We start from the raw sequence: 21,791 nt of genomic DNA, 5'->3' as shown, positions 1-21,791 counted from the left end.
CTGAAAACATTCATTATGAAACACACTTCACTACGCAAGTCAAGTCAGTTTAGCTGCCCTAATTGTTATGACATTTAGCTTTAAAATCTGCATGCATAAAAGAAATGTAATCGTACAAATAAAAAGACATGAATACAACAGCAAGCCATTGAATAAAAGAACAATTATCGAATCTAATAGTGAGAGAATAATTCTAATACTTACACATCACAACAACATTAATCAAATACAAAATCGAGTATACTATAATATCCTCTCAAAAGAGATCATGCACATTCAGTAGCTAGGAGACAGTGACAACAGATATTTACCCTGAAATTGACTGCTTGGAGTACTGGGTTGTTGAGAGGATCCCGGGGACTGACAATGATTATAATCCGATGCAGGCGTCTGTCCCGGATACATTGCCAAAGCTTCAGCAAATGCTCGTTCCGCTTCCAACTGTTTCTCCTTTTGTTCAATAGCAATTTTCTTAGCTTTCTCCTCGAATCTTTCTTTTTCATGTTTTGGAAGATTCCTCCACTGAAAAAAAAAACATAATCTTAATTTTGTTGTTAATTCTTATCGTTTTGAATATCAACTAAATAAACTAGTCACATGAAGCTATATTGAGATTTAGATAGGCCTATTTTCAAAAACTCTTGAATAACCATTTTCAAGAGGGGTTAACCTGCCACCAGCTAAGTTTCAAGAAAATCCCTTTAAATTTGTAGGTTGTATCATCCGACAAAGAAAGCCTAACAGGAGACATGTTTGTCACACACTGACTAAAATAAGATATCTTCCAGTCCACCAACATGCAGACATAATGAATCGACTTTTTTGGAAGGGTTCTCATTCAGTTCTCTAAACACTTAAGCCATGTTCACGCTGTATACTTTCATACAATAAAATCCAGTAAGAACAGCAGCAGGATCAAACTGAACGTCAAAAAGGTATAATACAAATGTATCCACTACACATTCCCATTCCCGATGTTCTTTTCCGCGGCAAGTTCAGATAGAGATAAGATGAAAACATTCACGCAGACCAAACAAAACAGAAGTGCCAACCTTGAAGTATAGTTCTTAACTAACCAACATTAAATAGAATTTCCTCTCCCCTGGATCAAATGATCATGGTAAACCTTTATTCCTCATCTTCCAGAGGCCAACCACACCACCATGGTTATCCGTTTAAGGGCAACTACTGTTGCATTCACCAGATTACTTGTTTTGTACTTGTCTAGATTGATAGCATTCTGATATATTGATACATGATTTAAGCTCCATGCCAAGATAAAGGGGCAGTGACAGTGTAAACATGGCAATATTTGCTAGTCTCTTCGTCACTCTGATTCTAGATGATTAACGGGAACACGCAATACCTTTGTGCCAACTATTTTACTAATATCACCGAAGTTTAGGTCTGGATTTTCATCTTGAATTGTTTTTCGACTTTCACCAGCAAACACAATGTAACCACTGGGGACATGGATTTTCTTCTTTTTCTCTTTATCTCCTTTATCTTTCTATAAAAAACAGAATTAACACATCAAATCACAGCTACATTAAAGATTAAATCCTGTGATATCAGTTCACGAGTGACAAAATATTCAAAACAACATTGAGGTATACAACATGATCAAATGTTTTCTTTAACGGGATCAATTCACAAACACTTATATACATAGGCTTATTCTAATTCTAAAGCTGCTTTACCATGAGGTTGCTGTGGACACAGGCACAGGAATTGTATTGCAATGAAACAGGCACAGACATCCTAATTTTCATATGGGTTTCAAATTCCATCAATTCTTGTCATGCCGCAACGGTGAAATGTCTGTTCTCTCCATGCTTCACTGATCTATTTACTTTAAAAGGCAAACTAGGCAGGCCCTGTTATTGTCTTTAGTAAGCGCAACTAGCGATTCAGTTTGTTCTTCGGAGAGTTTTGGGCTTATGGTGAACTACAACTGTACTCCACTGAATATGTAGTGAACACAGTTTTTTATTATCGGGGGAATTCCCATAAAATGACGACGCGATACAGCATGCAGAAAAAATTGCTTAACAACTGATTGGAAAAATGAACTATGCCTGTGTACCTACTCCGCAGGTGTGTGCCGTAAAAACAGCTAAATACATTGGATAATTTTTTCCTGCCTGCACCTACATCTGCACTGTTGATAAGCAGCTTAAGAGTTAATTACATTAGCTTACATTGGTGGTTTAAACGAGAGCGATCTCGTACAAAACTCCAATTATTAGAGTCAAGCTAACATTAGAAATCAATAGATCCAGATCCACAGTCGTGGAATGACAATGGACCAAGTGAAAAAGGCCTTACATGTGAGTGAGATTATAATTAGTTTGTCAACTAGTGCTGGAGACGTACATACAATAACAAAATTAACCAGAGCCCGGTTTTATAAACTGGTATTAACTTTTACTCACGGGCTAAATAAATTGAAAACACATTGAGTTAAAACCCCTGGGTTAATGTTGATACCAATCCATAAGAAACATGGATTTCATAAAGTTTCCCCAAAGGCACTTCTTCATCAGAATGAACAGAACTTTCGATTAGAGTTTAAATTGACGATATGCTGTCAAACAATTGTGCACTATGTGTAAGATGTCTTTGAACGTGCTCATACAAATCTGAGGCCAGAAAATTATTAGCCGGAAAAGATGGTTCATAATCTATTTGCCTGAATGGAAAGACAACCTCGCCTGTACGTACTCAGTTTCAAGAGTACCCATACTCACTGCAGCTAACATTTAGTACACACAACATGTATTGCAAACATGCCAAGTATTTAAAGGATTTAATAAATTACATTTGACTTTACCCCTCCTTTCTTGGCAGTAGATGGTTTAGAAGATGGTTCTGGGGTAGAGTAAGGCTCACACATAGCGTAGAGTGGATATGATTCTCCAAATTGCCCTTCGCTGTCCATTGTATTCTCCCCATCAAAATCCATCAGGTCACCCTGAATATAACTGTCTTCAGAGGCTTTCATAAGTAACGGACTTGGTTCCTAGGGATATAAAATAATTCGATATGACTTACAAATCCATTGACTAATAACAAACTTGTCATTCTCAATGATTTCAAAAAAGCTAGGAGTTCAGGGACATCATGCCAACTAGGATAAAATGCTTGACAATCTGAAAATTTCAATATTAAAACCCCCTAGTGAACAGAAACCAACTACTGTACAGCTTAGAATTGAATTAACATCGTTAACGTTTATTTTCACACATTTTTTAACGTCTCGTTGACAACGGAAAATGATTGGCGTTTTGGAAAGAAATTTAACGCGTACCGTACATCGTTGTAACAGTTTTAAAATCGCTCGTACAATGCGTTTCAATTGGAACGATAAACAAAAACACTACACGTCCAACAGGAAAACGATGCACTATTTTCGTTAAGTTAATTCTAAGCTGTACCGTACCTTGAAACTCACTACAATCATAGAATATGTCATGATGAGCCACCAATTCCCAACGAATGGTGTTTTTGAAATTAAAATTGTATTCTTAAACGCCCCATTGTGAGAATGTGAATTTTACTGTATACCTGCAACCATCACAGGAAAATTGTGATAGTTGGCCTCTCTGCATCTCCGTCCATTACCCAATTTTCTTTACAATGATGGGCCCCAGGGGGATAAACATACATATGAAATATCAAAACAGATATTGAAGTATCTTCAAAATTTAGGTAAATAATGCATAAAAAAGTACTGATTTTGGGCAAACAACAATGGCCGCCATTTAGCAAATATGAAGGTCCAGTTTTTTGGCGGCAGATGTGCCTAGGGTAGATACATCTATAAATATATCAAGACAATCTATCTAAGCATCTTCAAAACTCCCAAAATCGCTTGAGCGATTTTGTCAACAGACAGATGAATGAATGCACAACGATGAACAGTGAACCCAATAGAGTGCTTGGACTAAAGTTCTAAGCAGGCTAATAATAATGAATTATTTTCTAACCTTTTTGGGTGTAATCGGTTTCTTGAAGAAATAAATCTCATCCTCCACACATTTTACTGACAATTCATAAGCCTAGAAAATAAACAGAATAAAGCCTTGTGATAAGAAACTTGTATGTAGATACGATTTACTGACTATAGGGAGTAAAACATACCTTCAATCCTTTACTCAGTTTCCGAGTAAGTTTTTCAGCTTCTACATATTTCGATTCGCAAACATAAACATCACGTTCTAAAAATTCTGTTGGTCGACCTTAAATATTCCGGAGTCAGTTTGATATAATCAGCAAAGTGAAACATCAGTTGTGGGTTGATTGTCGGATGGTGCAGACATTGATTTTCTATTAGGTCATGATTAGTTAAATGTAAAGATGCTTTTGGAAAACAAGAGCTCATTTTTTCTTACTCCTATTTCTACAGCTTTATCTAGTGTTTTGATGAAAAATCTCATCTTCTTTTAGGACTACCCAATTGAAACCTACAAAAATTTAGTCACTCCCTCCCTCATCTTGCCGTTTTTTCTAACTCCCTTCTATCCAATTCCCTTCCATTGATACTCACAGGTTCCATAGTCACGATAAGCTAGTACGCAACATTTACAGATGACTGCAATTAGCGGAGTGGTTGTCTCTAATGAACTCTGAAATACTTCTTTCTTATAAAACAATCTTGTAGGTGGATGGTCCACATCATTCGGGAATATAAAGTATGGGCCACTGAAGAAAGCATTATCCCTAAAATATACACAATTCATATGTCTAATAAGTATGTATATATATTCCATAAGGTTAAAAATCTGTACCTACTTTCATAATGGGTTAGGAGTGAAGAGGCTATAATGACACCATGTCTAGCAGACTTAGTATAGCCGCGTTCACACTAGATTCGGCGCTTACGAAGTACGTACTTCGCTGATGCCGAATTCACCAAAATACGGCGCTTACACATCCAGTTACATTCACGCTAGGCAACTCAGCACTTAGTAAGCCCAGTATAGTAGTCACCAAGTGTGCCAATAGAGGGGAGTGTTATTAGTGTTAAGTGTTTTGTACTACGAGGATGTAAATATGCAGCAAGCTAAGCGGGGAATCTGCGTTCAAACTACAGAACATATGCAGCCAGCTCAGTGCCGTACTGAGATCGGGTTTTCGGCGCAGAATCACATTCCGCACTTGACCCTTTAACCGGCAAGTATTTTTCGGCCTATGACTGATTTGGACCTTGCAAGGGGAAAACTTACTAACTCAGTAGATATGAGGGATAACCTCGTATTGTACATATATTATGAAAGCTCTTTTCACAAGCTTTTGAATGACACCAAGTTTGTGAACTTTGGGGGTTACCTTCAGGGTCTGACCCCAAGGTCAGGACCCAAAGGTCATCCAGATTATCGGGCCATCCTTGATCAAGCACTGTCATCAGATCCATCCCAATACAAATTATCATCAGAATCTTTCATAACTTTGTCCAAAATGTCAGCCAAACTCACTAGAGAACGTCTTTAGTGCATTGGCCATTACTACTAACTGACACTTGGTTTCTATTCCCCCTACTACATGCCAAATGTGTGATATATCACTTTCCTGCTTTGTTAGTCACTGTAGGCAACAGTCTGGTGTCAACATCTACTCACAGGATAATGAGTTAGAGTGCTTCACTGCAATCAATACTTGACTATTCTATTCACTATAACTGGTCTATTCAAATCGGTCACTAGCAACCGATTGCGAGTTAAAAGGTTAATAAGCCGCACATTTCAGTACAGAACTGATAAGCCACGAAAAGGCCTTGAATGATTTCCTAGTGTGAATACTGAAATCCTAGTGTGAACGCAGCTTATTTTCAATGCTTAAGAAAAATTTTTAGCAGCTGTTTGTAACTTTAGTGTGCTCTGCTTTGAAAATCAAATAGCACAAGACTACACAGGGTACTTACCCTTTGTCAGTCCAAAGTTTATCAATACGTGCTATAAAAGGTCTGTTGTTAGATGATCTGACGTAAACACTATCTCCTAGTTTAAATATTCCATATTGTTCATAAGGTATAATGCCATCCTCGTTCTGACTCCTCAGTGGTACATTCTACAATGAAATGACAACTTCTTTGAGGACAAGTTCTGTTAATGGTGGAACCCCCTAAGTAAATAACAAGGTCAATCCCTATCACACGTATAAACCTAGAATTTTGTCAAATGAATATAATACTGGATACAACAAGCTATTGGATAAAATGAGGATATTTACACTGAGTTCCAGTTCTCAGTTAACTTTGACTCTAGAGTTATAATTACCGGTAGTTCATTTCAAATTTTTAAACTCGTGGGACAAATCTTAATTAACAACTATTGAACCGAGTCCCATACGACAAAGTAATCAAAATTACTTTGATTGAACATATTCTGGTTTAGGAAAGCAATTCCAGAATACATTCAGTGGAAATCCCAATCGCAAATACTCTACAATGCCTTGTATCAGTTATGTATAGCCTAATCTCAAAAACCCGGTTCTTGGTAAAAATTAGACTCTATAGAGTTGAAATATTGAAGGTGAACTATTGGTTATTTCAATTTTTATGTACAAGCAAAGATGCAAACGTCATATTTGCAAACTAAACAAAGAACTATGGAGCTGGGTCCTGAATAGTATTCTAGAATTGGTAGATTTCCATAAGCAATTATGTTATCATGATTTAGCTTGATTATGAAACTGGCTATATTAACAAACTTTGGTTAAGCCTCATTCCAGAGTAAAAGAAATGCAGGTCTAAGGCATGATTATGGGCAGTTAAGAAATAGCTAAGAAAATATCCTGTAGAATGAAGCTTCTGCTAAAACTATATCAAAAGTCATTGAATCCTGCTGGTAACATTTCAGTAAATATAAGGTCACCTACCTCTCTAATCTTATCAATAATCTGAAGTATTTCAGTTTCTTTATTATCAACAGTTGTCTTGGCGAGTTCATTATTATTATCAGCAAATACAGAGGCAACACGAACTATTGGTAATGGTGTATCACGTAGTAATAACGATATATTCTCATTCTTAGCTATCGACCAATTCTAAAAAAGAATTTAAAAGAAATTAGCATGGATCACAATTTCAACCAGAAAGTACTTTCCATGACAGGTTTCAATCAACATTACTAATAACTGTATTCTGCCATCACAAAAACTTCTTCAGGGATGTTTTTTTGAATGAACTTGCGACTTATCTTAGGTACTCATCTCAAGATATCTTAGGTTAATGTTTAGACATAAGATCACAACTTCATCAATACTAAGCAGGTACCGATCTGCAGTGTAAAAACCTCGCAACAACTGACATTGACCCTCATTCATCTGTGAACTGGGCCCTGAAGTTCAGTTTATTGAAATCTACAGCATCTTAGATAAGAGATCATTATAATGTGAAATTTATTAATATGAATTGAAAATACCTTGATCTTTTTGAATGATTTCAGTTTTGTCGAATATCTCGATTCACAAACAAACACATCTGCATCATTAAAATTCTCCGGTTTCATCTTGAAATAATCCTTCACTGACATCACGTAACATTTACCCAAAACTTTACTAATTGGCGAACTGTCGTAAAGATCTCCTTTAAATACCTCCTGAAATAGGAACACCAAATGAATATGAAAACATTGACTGTGGGGCTTTTTGTACAGCGGGTCTATCAAGCTCGCAAAGCATTCAATATCGTGCTTAATTTAGTATGAATTTGAAACTACTTATGCCATAAACTTATAGGTATTCTTCAGTATGATACACAGTCATCAATCAGTAATTCTATCCTTAATTAGTTGAACAAGGTGTTTTGTGCTTTCTATAAGCATGGACCACATGTACATAATTCAATGATTTCATATATGCAGTCAATCTCAATTACAGTCAAATCTCGTTATATCCATAATACCGCCAAATTCACCAATTTGCCAAGAATTTCCTTGTGCACAGTTCATTTGGTATCTATATGTATGTAAATAGCTCTCATTATACAACCTTTCACCCACTGCCATAACGCCAACGAAATCCTACAACAGTCCTATTCAAACTTGAAGAAAAAACATTTGTTGTACTGCCAATGATCTTTCATCAATGATTTTTTCCGTCTGTTATGTTAATAATCAATTTATTTTCAGCAGTATCACATATCTACTGTATAATCTTTTTTCTGTTATCAAAATGAAAAACGTGAAGAGCTTTTCCCTTCCATAACTGATGTCTAATTCTGGATTCTAATTTTGCTAGAGATTAGGAGTCCTGATTCTTGAAGAATCTACGGCAAGGTACATTTTTCAAATTGCTTGTTACTTGATGTTGTTGAGCGGTAAAGATAAACATGTTGTGGGGAACAAAAACCTTCCCCCAGTAAGCTGTGCCCTTTCCAAAAAGTCAATCACGGTAGAGCTAGTGCTATGAAACTATATGCACATCCTACACAATATAACAAACCTCTGTTCTTTTTAAGAAAATGAATTATTGAATACTTTTACAAAATCAAGGAGAATATTCATTTGATCTTAATCTACATATGGTAAGCATCTGTAAGAAAACGTGTGTCATTGATGTTATGTCCAACAATCATGTAGTTTATACTCAAGCAACTCTCGGGATCATCATTTTGTTATACTGCCACTTTTGTTATACCGCCAAAATTTGACGGTCCCGTGGCTGGCATTATAACGCGTGTTGACTGTATTTTGTCACATATTTCTCACACCATTATGTGGTACTAAACCACATGTATACAATTCAATTTACTAATGTAAATCATAATTTGGAATACGAGGTAAATGAAAAAGCCATGGGTGACAGAAAACTAGGGGTCCAGGGACACCATGCCCACTTGGGAAGTGGTTTCAAATGCTCAACAATCTAACAATTTCAATATTCAACGTCCCCTGGTGACCATTTACAAAAACCAATGACCTTAAAACTCACCACAATCATAGAAGATGTCAGCAGCTACGATTTTGTAATTGATTGATATAACAAAATATGCCTCGTTACCAATTTAATAGGAAATACTAAGTCATTCTACTATTCAACGCCCCCTGGTGACCATATTCAAAACCCAATGACCTCGAAACTCACCACAATCATAGAACATGTCATGAACTACAACTTTGCAATTGATCATGGTAACAAAATATGCCTAGGTACCAATATAATAAGGAAATACTAAGTCATTCTACTATTCAACGCCCCCTGGTGACCATATTCAAAACCCAATGACCTTGAGACTCACCACAATCATAGAACATGTCATGAACTACAACTTTGCAATTGATCATGGTAACAAAATATGCCTAGGTACCAATATAATAAGGAAATACTAAGTTATTCTACTATTCAACGCCCCCTGGTGACCATATAAAAAAACTTATGTCCTTAAAACTCGCAACAATCATAGATGATGTCATGAGCTACAACTTTCCAATTGATTGTGGTTACAAAATATTCATAGGTACGAATATAATAAAGAAATGCTAAGATATTGTATTATTCAACGCCCCCTGGTGGCCATATACGAAATCCAATTACCTTGAAACTCACCACAATCATAGAAAACGTTATGAGCTACAACTTTCTAATTGATTGTGGTAGCAAAATACGCTTAGGTATCAATATAATGTGGAAAAACTTTTTCCCACTTACGAATGAGTACTGGTTACACCAAGATGGCCGCCAATTGCGTCATAATTGGCTGATGAAAAATACCTGTCTCAGGTATAAAACATCCCTTTCCAAAGAACACCCATCACAAATTGTAATGAGAAATGGCAAACCAGTAGGAAGCTACAGGACTCAGAATTCGGGCCAAAATTAACATTTTTGGGCACTAAAAAGGTCATAGGACGGCCATCTTGAGTCCGACCGACCCAATTTTTGTTATGTTGATGGGCCCTGGGGGGATTCACATATATCCGAAAGATCAAGGTAATTGATCAAAGCGTCTTCAAAATTTCCCTCAAAAAGTTCAAAAATATGTAAAAAGTGCTGATTTTGGCGAACAACAATGGCTGCCAGTCGGCCATCTTGATTCTGACAGGGCCAGTTTTTGGGCTGAAGATGTGTCTAGGGTAGATACATGTGTAACCCAAATATCAAGACGTTACCTTGAAGCGTCTTCAAAACTTCCCAAAATAACTGGATTCCGTCTACGGACGGACGGACGGACGGACGAAAAGTGAACGCAATAGCCCGCTGGGACTAAAGTCCCAAGTGGGCTAAAAACAAGAGAAAGCATGAAAGTTGTAGTATAAAAAAGAGAGGTATAATAAAGGAAGGAGAGTTTTAAAAAGAAGAAGAAACAGAAGTGCCAGGGGGAAGGATGATGGGTGGTGAATATGTAGGTATTATTTCATACCTTTTTAAGGAATTTACGAGTTGCAGCATGGTAAGTTTCTTTTGGACGATAAAACCAACAACCATAAACGATCAACTCATCAGTGTTTGGATCCTTCAATAGTTTCTCTATATGCATTATGTGTGGTTCTAAACTATTATCCCTTGGTTCAAGGTAAACGAAATCTCCAACAGAATACGTCATCTCTTTAAAACTGACACTCGACTCCCCTTCTCCATGTAATTCAGCCTTCTCTCTATCATCATTCCCTTCCTTCTCTTCATCCTCTTTCTGTTCTCGTGGCAACTTTTCAAACTTTTCCGCTTCCAGGTCATTGTTTAAATGCTTCTCAGTGAATCGTAATCCAGGAGTTGATAGCACTTCGCCGTTTTTACAAAGTTCATCTCTTTTTTTAATGAAATGCATTTGTAATTCGATAACATCCTCGTACAGTTGGGAATCGGTTCGACTAACATTTCGAGCATGTTCGAACACCTCAAACATATCTTCCTGGAATCGATCCAGTCTTCGATAACGTCCCTGAATAGGTAATAATAAATACGTATAGTCTAGCTTAGTGACATGGATGGAGAAGCTGTAGAAAATTAGCGCATTCAAATGATTTAAATTAAATACCTTGTCCAAATTCTTCTTAATTTGATCAAATGTCAATTTTGCTCTGAAATGAAAAATAGTAATGTGCTGTATCATATTCTGTTTTTATAGAATCTATCAAAATTTGTTGAATAATTCCACTATTCAACCTCGATACTCACAAAGGAGAATTCTCTGACTGGCCTTCGGCAGTAGGTGGCACTGGCGGTTCAGTTAAATCGCCAAATGAATCAATATAACATCTACCATCATTATCCTTAATACACGATAATAAAGTATATTACTTAAATTATGTAAATTATCTTAAGAATTTCATCACATGGAAGTAAAATTCCTTCAAATATACATTCAGGAATTCAGCTTGTGTAATAAGAATAAGTATTTACAGAATCATTCTTTATGAACATTAGATAAATAGCCAAATTGACAAACCTGATGATTATACACAGATATGAATAAATTGATGAGTAATTCTTGTACAATACTCTGGGCATCAGGTACTTCATTGCAATCATCATCTTCCGTTAATTCTGATTTCTTCTCCAAACAGACTCTTTGCAAGGCCAATGCATCCTGAATTATATGAATAACAAATACTGAGCAAACAATGAAACCACTTATATGATATATACATGTAGTCAACATTGCATAAATCAACTGCAGACAATATTGGGCCGGGCTAGTGGCGCCCACAAAAATCTGCACCAAGGTGATGGAAAACAACAAGCCCCTATAGGCATCCTACCAAAGCAGGAAGGGCTCATAGCCTTGGTCGACAGTCTTCATAGGAAACGAGAGAACTCTGCCATTAAGTCGCAAGTGACCAAATTGGCTAATGCGTCAGGCTATTTTGATGCGCGATGATCTCATCACTGCAGCAAAGTCCATAGAAATATTCATGTCATCATGTAGGTCACATATATATTCGTAGGTAGTATACATACATTCTTTGTTTCGCATCCCAAGCTAATTCAACATATGAATATGTAGCTTCTAGATAACAGATTGAAGATGAAAGTTCTAACAGTCCCAGCATGGTTCAGAAAGTGACAACTTGAGCAATGTTGACTGTTCATAGTTATGAATCATCCAAACAATTATATTCAACACATTGGAAATTAATTTATCACTAGCATAAAACAGATGGAAACCACAGTAATGTTTAGCCCAGAACTTCAAACTTCTCAATTCACTGGCCGTGAATTTAGTAGGGCATTTCAGACTGTATAAATCATGATATAGGCTAACTAGGGTAGGTGTCAAAATGTTGGTCATGGATCTCCATCGTTATTACAGCATTTTAGGACATAGATTGGTTTTATGGCCCCTAATAAATTGGCATATTTGTTTGCTACTTATAGTTCTGTTACTCCCTTGCCGCCAGAGATAAGGTCCTACGCCTACTGAAGATATGTGCCCATGGGAGCCACTGGGAACAGAACTATATGTTGCAAACAAATATTAGTGATTAATAATCATTCTTTTTTTAGAAATAAATCTATTTCTTATGCTGGAGGCGAACTATTGATCTATAGTCTGGCAGCCTAGTGCTGTACCAACTTAGCCGCTGCGACACAGGTAGTTGCTTTTATTTCATAACAATGTTCCAGCAGATGCCTGAAATACATCTGCAGGGTTCATTGGGGGCCACATAATTGATTTCAACTAAGAGAATAGCTGTGCCTATCAGTGTGCAAAAAATCACGAAGATACATACCTCCTAAAATCCAATATTTACTGTCATTAACAACAAAGATTGAAACAAAAAATGATTCAATTGTAATAGATAGAAATCGAAATAAATTGCCCATGGGCAAAGTGTGGTTTACCTTGAAAGCTAGAGGATGTTTGGAGTAAGGGCATTGCTTGAAAAATCTTTTTAATTCGTGACTTCATAGTTCTAGAAGTTTATATTGTATTTTATCTTTCTTAAAGAATTACTTTGTAGTCAAATAAGACCAGAGATAAACATTTGTTTATGGTCCAAAAATTCGTAGGGTACAGGTAGGCGCGGCAGGGAAACTATTTTATATTTTCAAAAAAATATAAATCACAATATGAAAAAATATTCAAATAAAATTCATATGATGTCACATGTCAGAGGGTGGCTGAATATTGAGTCTTGGGAACGAAACCTCTTCCAATGTATGGCTAAAACACCGGGTGTAGTATTACTATTAGATCGTTTTAAATCCTGGAATTTACCACAACAATATTCAGACTTCGACCTATACCTATAGTCTGCTGCTTAGTATTTTCAGGTCACAAGAAATTACAATTTATTACAAATTCTATCAAACAGAAAACATAGCGCTCATCCTCTGCTACGACGATTATTCAGCCTGTTATCATACCAAACGTGCAGGCGCCAATCAGCGTTACAGCATCACCATATAGTAGTCTAGTATGACCGTGTATTTGTGTGTGCAACAGTCTAATGTTTAGCACTCCCGTTCCGCACACGTGGAGGCCTTGTGTAGTGAACCAGGGATGAGAACGCCGACCTGTAAAACCCGCGGGTTATTTTACTTGAGTGACATACGCGAACCAGCTGACAGCGTAGCCGTCAGCACTAGCGAGCGCCGAAGGCGCGAAGCTATTTCGGGGGTTTGGGGGCCCTCCCCCAAGAAAATTTTAGAAATTAAATACGTTTTCCGAGCACTTAGAGCGAGCTTGAACCCATGAACGACTATTATATTTTGGAAGGTAATGGCTAGTTCCAATGTGGTACATCCTCATTTGATGACATTCAGCATCTCATGCATTACGGGTCGAGCCCTGAATTATTGCAGTAAAAATGCGCCGATGAATGCTCACTAAAAATCATCACCAAGTAGTGTATAATATCCGAAGGCGTTCGCCACACACATGCAGCAACAGTAAGTAGACCTATATACGTTACTACTGTTGCTGTGCGTGCGTGTCTGCAACCGATCGATAAAATACATACACACTCATCGTAGTACAAATGTACATACAAAATCACTGTGTTGCAATGAATATGCATTGAAATGCGATACTTTTACGTGACGATAAGTAAAACAGGCACTGAACGCTTTTACGGTTCACCTGATTACCGATCGCGCCGGACCAATTGAGTGAGATCATCACCCCCCCCCCATACTTTTACATCATTTTTGGACTATTTGGAAAATTGATATTTTTCAATCCTGAAATCCGCGGGAAACCGCGGATCCGCGGGGAATTCTCATCTCTGGTGAACGTTCGCTTCACTTCAATCTCAATCAAAACAATCACCGGGTATTAAAATGAAACAATACCTATGGCGATATGTGAAATAATTATATTCTCACCAGCAATGAGCATTTAAAATTTGCACACACTAGTCCAACGAAATGTTCGCCATAAATATTTTAGTAGCGCCGGAATTCCCCGTATATCCCAAAAACAGCCAATCACATTCGCTCGTAGAGACAACGCCCCCGATCGAGGCCATTGCAATTTTATACCCAAGAGCTAAGAATTTTCCTGCCAAAAACAGTTTTTCGTTGAATTTAAAAAAAGTTGACTATGTCATTGATGGAGGTTCGTCATGTCTTCAATCGCATCGATTATACATCGTTCAACCCAAGAACCAATGAAAAAAATACTCATATAAAAAACCTACTGCGATTTTACATGAATTGGCTCATTGCCAACCTCATACTGCTGACAAAGGTAAACCAAAAACTATTTAAGTTAATTCAATATGTATCTTCATTTCAAGACAGTTAAATTGTTTCATAGAAATTATTTTGTTAAAGGAATTATTATTCAAGCAGAATTGTTAATAACAAAACAAAACAAAAACCCATGCGACTAAAGAATAAAAGTGGTAATAATAAATTCAAACTGTTTTTGTACATGGCTTTATCACATACCGGCACTAGAAATTATAACCAGTCAAAAATCTGTCATTACAGAAGACAAAATATTTTTCATGATCCACGGCCAGCTTCAACATTCAAACATAAATGGAATCAAATTAAAGCATATCTTCCTGCAAAGTAATTCTAACATCAATGTACTCCCTGGTCCCATTACCAGCTTCAATTTCAACTCTTTATTCTAAGGTGGCAGTGTCCCCCTCCAACCAATGAACATTATTTGTTGTGCCACTTTTGTAACCTCCCGAGTTCTGTGTCTCTGTCGACCAAATATTTGCCATGAGCTTTTGTTGTAAAAACCATCAAAACAAAACAGAACACGTACGCAATAATGGCAGTAAACATATCGATCAGTCTTACCTTGTAAATTTGTGAATCTGGTTCATTAAATTTGCAGGCATTGTCGAACATGAGTACAAAATCTGCCACAATATCATCGAGGTTATCGTATTGTCGAGACGAGACACGTTGAGATATACGCTGCATGTCGATTGGTTTCTTTATTATCTCATAGTACGATGGATATTCCTATATAGTAAAGTTTATAGCCATGTATTAGCCAGAGTTCCAATACATGCCAAAAACCTTCACATCCTACTTCCCAACCTTTAACCAAATCGAAAACAATCGCTCTGCTGCCTATCTAGCAAAATCATCAGCTCAGTTGATATATAATTAATTAACTTCACGAAACTTTCTAATACTTTTATTTCACTTTTACTTATAAATTTCTAATAAAAATGGAATGGATACCTTGAATGAAAAAAAAAAGACAAAAAAACAAAGAATATTGTGTACTTTATGATGCATTTTGGAACCAGTAATGACTAAGGTCAAATTAAAAGGTCATTGGGCAGCTTAATGTTTGAAATTCCTGTCACAGTTAAGTACGTTATCGTCAACCTAATTAAGCACTGATCATTATTTAACCAAATTTTGGAAATACTCATTATAAAAATTGAATGTTATGAAAAAGAGCTCCCTGCATAGTAAACCAAAGCGAACACCTGTCGATAGTGAAAACCTCCATTAAAGTAAAGAAACGCTATGATTTGTGCAGTCCCAAACTTTTCTTCTCTAAATTATGCACTTCAGTAACAACTACAGTGACCAACTAATGTACAGTGAACAGTGAAAAATATTTCTAGTTTTTTGGGATAAAAGGTTCAATCGAACTCAAAACAGATAACAATGGTTACATAGTGCCCACATGGCTCCTTCGTCAAAAATTGGCCTTTTCAAATCACTCATTCTAGTCAGGTACTGCTCAAAACTTACTGTAGCCACGATCACACACGAGTGTTTTTGTTCCGTGCCTGTGCAAATTGTCTCCATGTGATCGCAGCTTGTGTGTAAATGTCACCACTTGTTTCTTGTACAACTAGCAAGACGTATCGGCCATATCCCGCGGGGGACTTGCGTGAAGCAGCAGAGAAAAAACATGGCCAAATTTCGTATATTCACAATGTAAAGAATATGGTATGAATTTCAATTATTTTAGCTGCTAGGGTTTTAAGGTACAATATAACTGTTTGATGGGATATGGCAAAGTTAAGAAATGATATGAATGAAGCTAGTGAGGAACTGTCCTGGTTGAGTGTGCAAATAACATATAAATTTGCATAGTTACGTAACTATTTGCAGTGAATTGCAGACAAAAAAAACTTGGTTTTATTTGGACTGTAATCTATCGTTTCTACCGAGTTAACCGAATACCAAATCAAGCTTCCAAAATTTTCTTTAATTGTTTTCTTGAAGAAGTGCACTCAAGACAAGCGGGCAGACAGAACCACATAATCAATACCATATCATCTTATCTTTGGCCAAACAACATGCCGTATAGGCCCCCTATCATCAGAGATTTTAGGTGGCAGTTTAACAATAACATTTTTATGAACCCCCTCCTGGGAAAAATCCTGTATCAGCGCCTGACTGTACATAAGTTGCTATTGCCTTGATTTGTTCATTATTCCATTCCCTAATTTCTCATGTTACATCTCCCTCAATATAACTTGACTTGACAATGATCGTTGTGATCTGTGTGCTGGCCAAAAAAGCACACAGATCACACTACTTCTGATCTGACCCCTAGCTACCAACTGCTTTGTTACAACCTTTCAATTATCTAGCGTTTTTCTCCCTGGATTAGTCATTAGCCACGATCACACGTGTATTTTTGGCCCGGGCCAAACGTCGGACCAGGCTCGAGGCTAATTTTAGCACTAGACAAATGATTGCCAAATGAGCCAGAGCCTGTTTGGCCCGGGCCCAATTTCGCCCGAGCAAAAACTTCGGACCAGGCCCGAGCCTAATTTTAGCACCAGACAAATGATTGCGTTTGAATTGCAACTAGCACCGGAAATGATCCACTTCACTTTGTTTGAGCATTGTTGAGTATCGAGTGAATGGTTTGCGTGTGAACGCATTCTCTAATTAGGCACGGGCCAATTGGCCCGAGCCTGATCGGAGCCAATTTTGCCCAGGCCAAATCGTCTCTGTGTGATTGCGGCTAATGTACTACACAGAAAACTTATTGCAATCATAACTAGAATCAGTTCAGCATTAGGGCTTATTTGTAGACTCAGGATTCAGGATACTAGGTGTCGCATCATAACCTGACCCTCCAATAGTAGACACTTAGTGGTTTGTCCCACTGGCATTCACTACAGAGGTTTCACTGTATTTCAGTGTGGTTCAGTTGAAGGGTTCACAATGAAGTCGATGGTTCTACCCATTAAGGCTAGCTTTATGTTGGGCTGTGACAGATACCAATGGGTTTATTGACAACTAGCAAGAACAAGTAGAATATGGTATGCTGCCAGTTGCTGTATTAGCCACTCAACCTAAGCCACCTTACAATGCAACCTGATGCCTACCGATTCGTCCCAAGCTGTATGCCGCTAATTCCCATGTTCTACTTACCGTATCCTCCCAGTTGCATATGAGCCCAACCAACCTCCGTCCTACTCTAGAAACTGGCAGCAAGATTCTAGCCAATCTGAGATGTGCATATACACAGGACAATGCCTACTAGTGGTGTTACAAATTAGACAGTATACTTCGTGCAAATGTAATCAAATATCAATGAGCTTTTTTATTAGAATAAGAAATGAGAACTTAGCCTGAGAAACAAAAGCCCTGATCACACAAGACGATTTGGCCCAGCCAAATTGGCACGGATCAGACACGAGCCAAGCTTGGCCTGTGCTTGATTAGAGAGCCCATTCACACGCAAACCACTAACTCGATACTAAACATCGCTTAAACAAAGTGAAGTGGTCACTTTGTTTAAGCGTTGTTTAGCATCGAGTAAGTGAAGTGGGTCATTTCTGGTACCAGTTGCAATTCAAATCATTTGTCTCGCGCTAAAATTTGGCTTGGGCCTGGTCCGACATTTTAGGTCGGGCCCATTTGGCACTAAAAACGCTCGTGTGATCGCGGCTAAATATTCTACATATGTGAGATTAATGAATTGCATCTATCAACTGCTAAATGTTTTAATCTAATTTGTTCGTCTTATATTCTAATCAATACTTTATTTTCATATACTAACTAAACGCTAATTGAAATTGCTTATGAGACGAGGCGAGCACAGTTTCCTTCCTTCAATATCAATTTAACTGGTCACATGACTATCTAGTCAGTTCAGTTGCCGGTGATCATAGGTGACATAAGCTGGGAAACAAGTGGGGGTATCTCATATAGCGCTTATTGATTGAAATCAAGCACAGCCGAAACAAGGTGGGCTAAGATCACATATCATGATGCAGCCAGACATAGGCTAGCCTTAAGGTGTCTGCTACAGAGATTATCAGTACACAAACGTTGATACACATTCTATAATTCGTTCTGCTGCTGGTGTTCTAATGGGCTACATAACAATCCTCAATATTCACAGATCTTGCTGGTCTATATCTATACCCAATTATGCCATTTTAGAAATTATGCCTTATCATATTAGATATGAGTCGAAGTAGTAAGATATATTTTCAACATTTCACCACATTGTTGTATAGATATTGCGGCTTTTTACCCAGAAACTAGCAAAAAAACACTGTCATTGGTTAACGAGAAGCAATGCCTATCAATTCATGCCAAGTTTTATTTTTAATCTTTTATGATTTTAATCTACTTCAATGCATTGAATGAGAATAATCCTCAAATTTAGGATTTAATTTCTTTTAGCTGCCAATGTTTAAATACGACTTTAAGTAATGGTTGTATAACTGATTTAAATCGGTACCCCATTGAAAAAGGATGTATGGCAGATACTTTTATAATTCTGAATAACATTACATCCCAGAAGTATGCATGGATTACATAAGCTTTTACTGCCGACTTATTGATGAAACATTCATTAAACATTAACAGCTAAAGAAAGATATCTCAAAATGAAAAATTCTGTGACTGGTCATTCTGGTCATCTATGTACATTTAACTAAACACATGCAAATAATAATGACACAACAAGCATGGAAAATACAAGTACCAGTGATCTCTCTAGTTAAACTTAAAAACATCAACATGTTGACTATTCCAATTACTTGGGAATTTATGTTCCTTGTTGAAAATAACAAATAAAGATATAAAAGTAAAGTGAGATCATAAAAAAAACTTTCTCCTAGAAATATCTTATGTAGCATGCTTATATACCAATATTTCAGAACCATTCATTAAATCTATTACAGACAGTAAAAAATTCTTTACAAAATTGAACGAAAAATGTGACATCAAATAAGTGACACCGAGCAAATGAAAATAAGAGATTAAAATCAAGCAGTTTAGCGGTTAATATTCACATCAGACACATATAAAGACAAACAAGGTTTCAACTTACATTTTTCGTAGGTAATCTCATGAAAGGCGAGGATAGAATTCGACCTCGAGAATCTGTGTAATCTTTCACTGAGTTGTATAAATGATGCAGTTTTGTTTCGACTGTTGAATTACTCAGAGATTTCAACTTCGGTCTAATAAAAGTTTGACGAGAATAAATTACATTTTACCAGATAAAACATTTTCAGAGTTTGAATTATAAACTATTTCACCACATCATGTGACATGGGAACACTGAACCCGAACAGAAAAGTGCTGGGTTTATACTCAATGTGTAATGTTATAGCGGAATGTCCAATTGTCCAATATATGGCTGAACATACAGCAACTTACACGCCAACATTTGATAACCACTTTCAGTACATTCAGTTGAAGATTTCCTCTTTTTTTAGGAAGTTAATGGTCTCTAAAGCAGGCTGAAAACGCACTCATTGGGCGCATTAATGTCTCAGGGCACATAAACGTCAATGGGCACAAGAAAGGTCAAAGAACGGCTATCTTGTGCCGAGCGACTCAATTTTTCTTGTGATGATGGGCACTAGGGGGACATATAGTGATAAGAAACACCAAGAAAATTGATCGAAGTGTATTAAATTTCCATAGGCCGAAATCTGTCAAGGGACAGTTTGCTTCCGCAACTGCTTTAATAATTTCTGTTGCAAATACATACCCATCCATTTTACGACCCATAGTACGAGCCATTCCCCTAACAATGTCAGCATGCAACGGACTCAAAGATCGCACCTTCTTCTTCAAGACCTTCTCCAAAGTTTCGGCATCTCTATAAACTTGAGAATCTTCCTCATTATAATGCCGTGCATTGTTGAACATCACTTCGAAATCAGAGATTAATTCCTGCTCACTGTGATACTGAAATATGAATACTTTTTCCTGATTTTCATATTCTTTCATCTCAAGGTACAATGGCATAACGGTTACTGATCAGGATATTTAAAAACAGACACTTTTCTTGATTTTTCACACATTTTTTGTGATTTCAAAGATTTTTTAAATTGTCCACATGTTTTAACAATTTTGAACAGAAATCTGTTTCCACAATTTTTTTCATCTGACCCCTGTACCTAATATGAACTGTTTTATTTGAATTAATTCAAGTCAGAAAGGTATTCTTTAATGGCCGGATAGTCAAAGATATCCTGGGTGGACTGTTAAACCTAGCAGGTGCAAGCTCCATGTTTAGACCAAAGCTGTTAAAATCTCTCTCAGCCCTTGCAACATTTTACTGACCTTGTCTTCAACTATTTTCCGCTCAATCATGCTCATGTCCATCGGCTCCGAAATAACTTGATAATAATCCGGATAATCTTTTTTAGATGGTAACTCCATAAATATACCTATCAGAGCTCTATTATTCTCCTATGAACACACGAATTAATATGAATCAGTAAAGAATTAATGCCGATGAGAATCTATGTCTAGTTGCTTCTATAGATAGCTGATATAGATAACTCACCATTCATAATTGATATGTAATTTCAAGTTTGATTTACACTTAAGGAAAGTCTGTACAGAAAAACCTGCCTACCTCATAATCATGAACAGTTTTGTAAAGTAGCCACAATCGTTTTCTCAATGTTTCTAATTCCTGACCCGGTTTACGACTGACTTTCTTTGCCGATCCATCGCCACGCGATCGACCTTTCGTTTTCGGTAACCGTGGTGTCATCATTGCCGATAATCCTGGCTGAGTCGCACTTGTATCTTCTTCATCCATTTCATTCTGCAATACAACAGTTTCTAACGTCTTAAAACCTCAATTACAACAACAAAGTGATACAGTAAAGCTGGCCTTCAAGTTGTTGTAATCTCATCAATGAAATTGGATAAGCAATTCAGTCAAACCTGCTTGCGATAATCTAGATCAGTTAATCAAGATTTTGATCTAATGAGGTACGTTGTCCACTGATATATACTGAATAACATTCGTCCAAAAGATCCGGATCAAGCGTGTTCTACCATTAAAGTTAGGACTCAATAAAGATGACTTATTAAATTTGATGACTGTATATAATAACACATTTTTTTTCAAAAGCAGATTAGTCTCTTCTAAGATGGAATCTGACATGATAATTAAATTTGATGCAATGAAA

The 21,791-nt window shown here is 36.9% G+C and overlaps 1 protein-coding gene across 2 annotated transcripts in view; it reads right to left on the bottom strand.

Annotated features, from left to right (window-relative positions):
- Positions 1-21,791, bottom strand: part of LOC141901587 (protein polybromo-1-like) — a 54,374-nt gene that overhangs the window by 9,017 nt on the left and 23,566 nt on the right. For both annotated transcript variants that reach the window (XM_074788917.1, XM_074788918.1), the window contains 18 exons: positions 21,227-21,421; positions 20,929-21,057; positions 20,351-20,550; positions 19,682-19,814; positions 15,205-15,372; positions 11,390-11,530; positions 11,119-11,213; positions 10,979-11,021; positions 10,364-10,882; positions 7,425-7,601; positions 6,880-7,047; positions 5,924-6,069; positions 4,550-4,722; positions 4,144-4,241; positions 3,990-4,061; positions 2,822-3,022; positions 1,367-1,510; positions 312-522 (listed from right to left, as the gene is read on the bottom strand). In XM_074788917.1, the coding sequence (XP_074645018.1) occupies positions 312-522; positions 1,367-1,510; positions 2,822-3,022; positions 3,990-4,061; positions 4,144-4,241; positions 4,550-4,722; positions 5,924-6,069; positions 6,880-7,047; positions 7,425-7,601; positions 10,364-10,882; positions 10,979-11,021; positions 11,119-11,213; positions 11,390-11,530; positions 15,205-15,372; positions 19,682-19,814; positions 20,351-20,550; positions 20,929-21,057; positions 21,227-21,421 (3,013 nt within the window). The remainder of the gene's footprint in view (positions 1-311; positions 523-1,366; positions 1,511-2,821; positions 3,023-3,989; positions 4,062-4,143; positions 4,242-4,549; positions 4,723-5,923; positions 6,070-6,879; positions 7,048-7,424; positions 7,602-10,363; positions 10,883-10,978; positions 11,022-11,118; positions 11,214-11,389; positions 11,531-15,204; positions 15,373-19,681; positions 19,815-20,350; positions 20,551-20,928; positions 21,058-21,226; positions 21,422-21,791) is intronic.

The sequence above is a fragment of the Tubulanus polymorphus genome, chromosome 3 (genome assembly GCF_964204645.1).
Source record: "Tubulanus polymorphus chromosome 3, tnTubPoly1.2, whole genome shotgun sequence".
NCBI lineage: Eukaryota > Metazoa > Nemertea > Palaeonemertea > Tubulaniformes > Tubulanidae > Tubulanus > Tubulanus polymorphus.
Note: the sequence above shows the minus strand (reverse complement) of the source record. Positions and strands in the feature narration are given on the sequence as shown.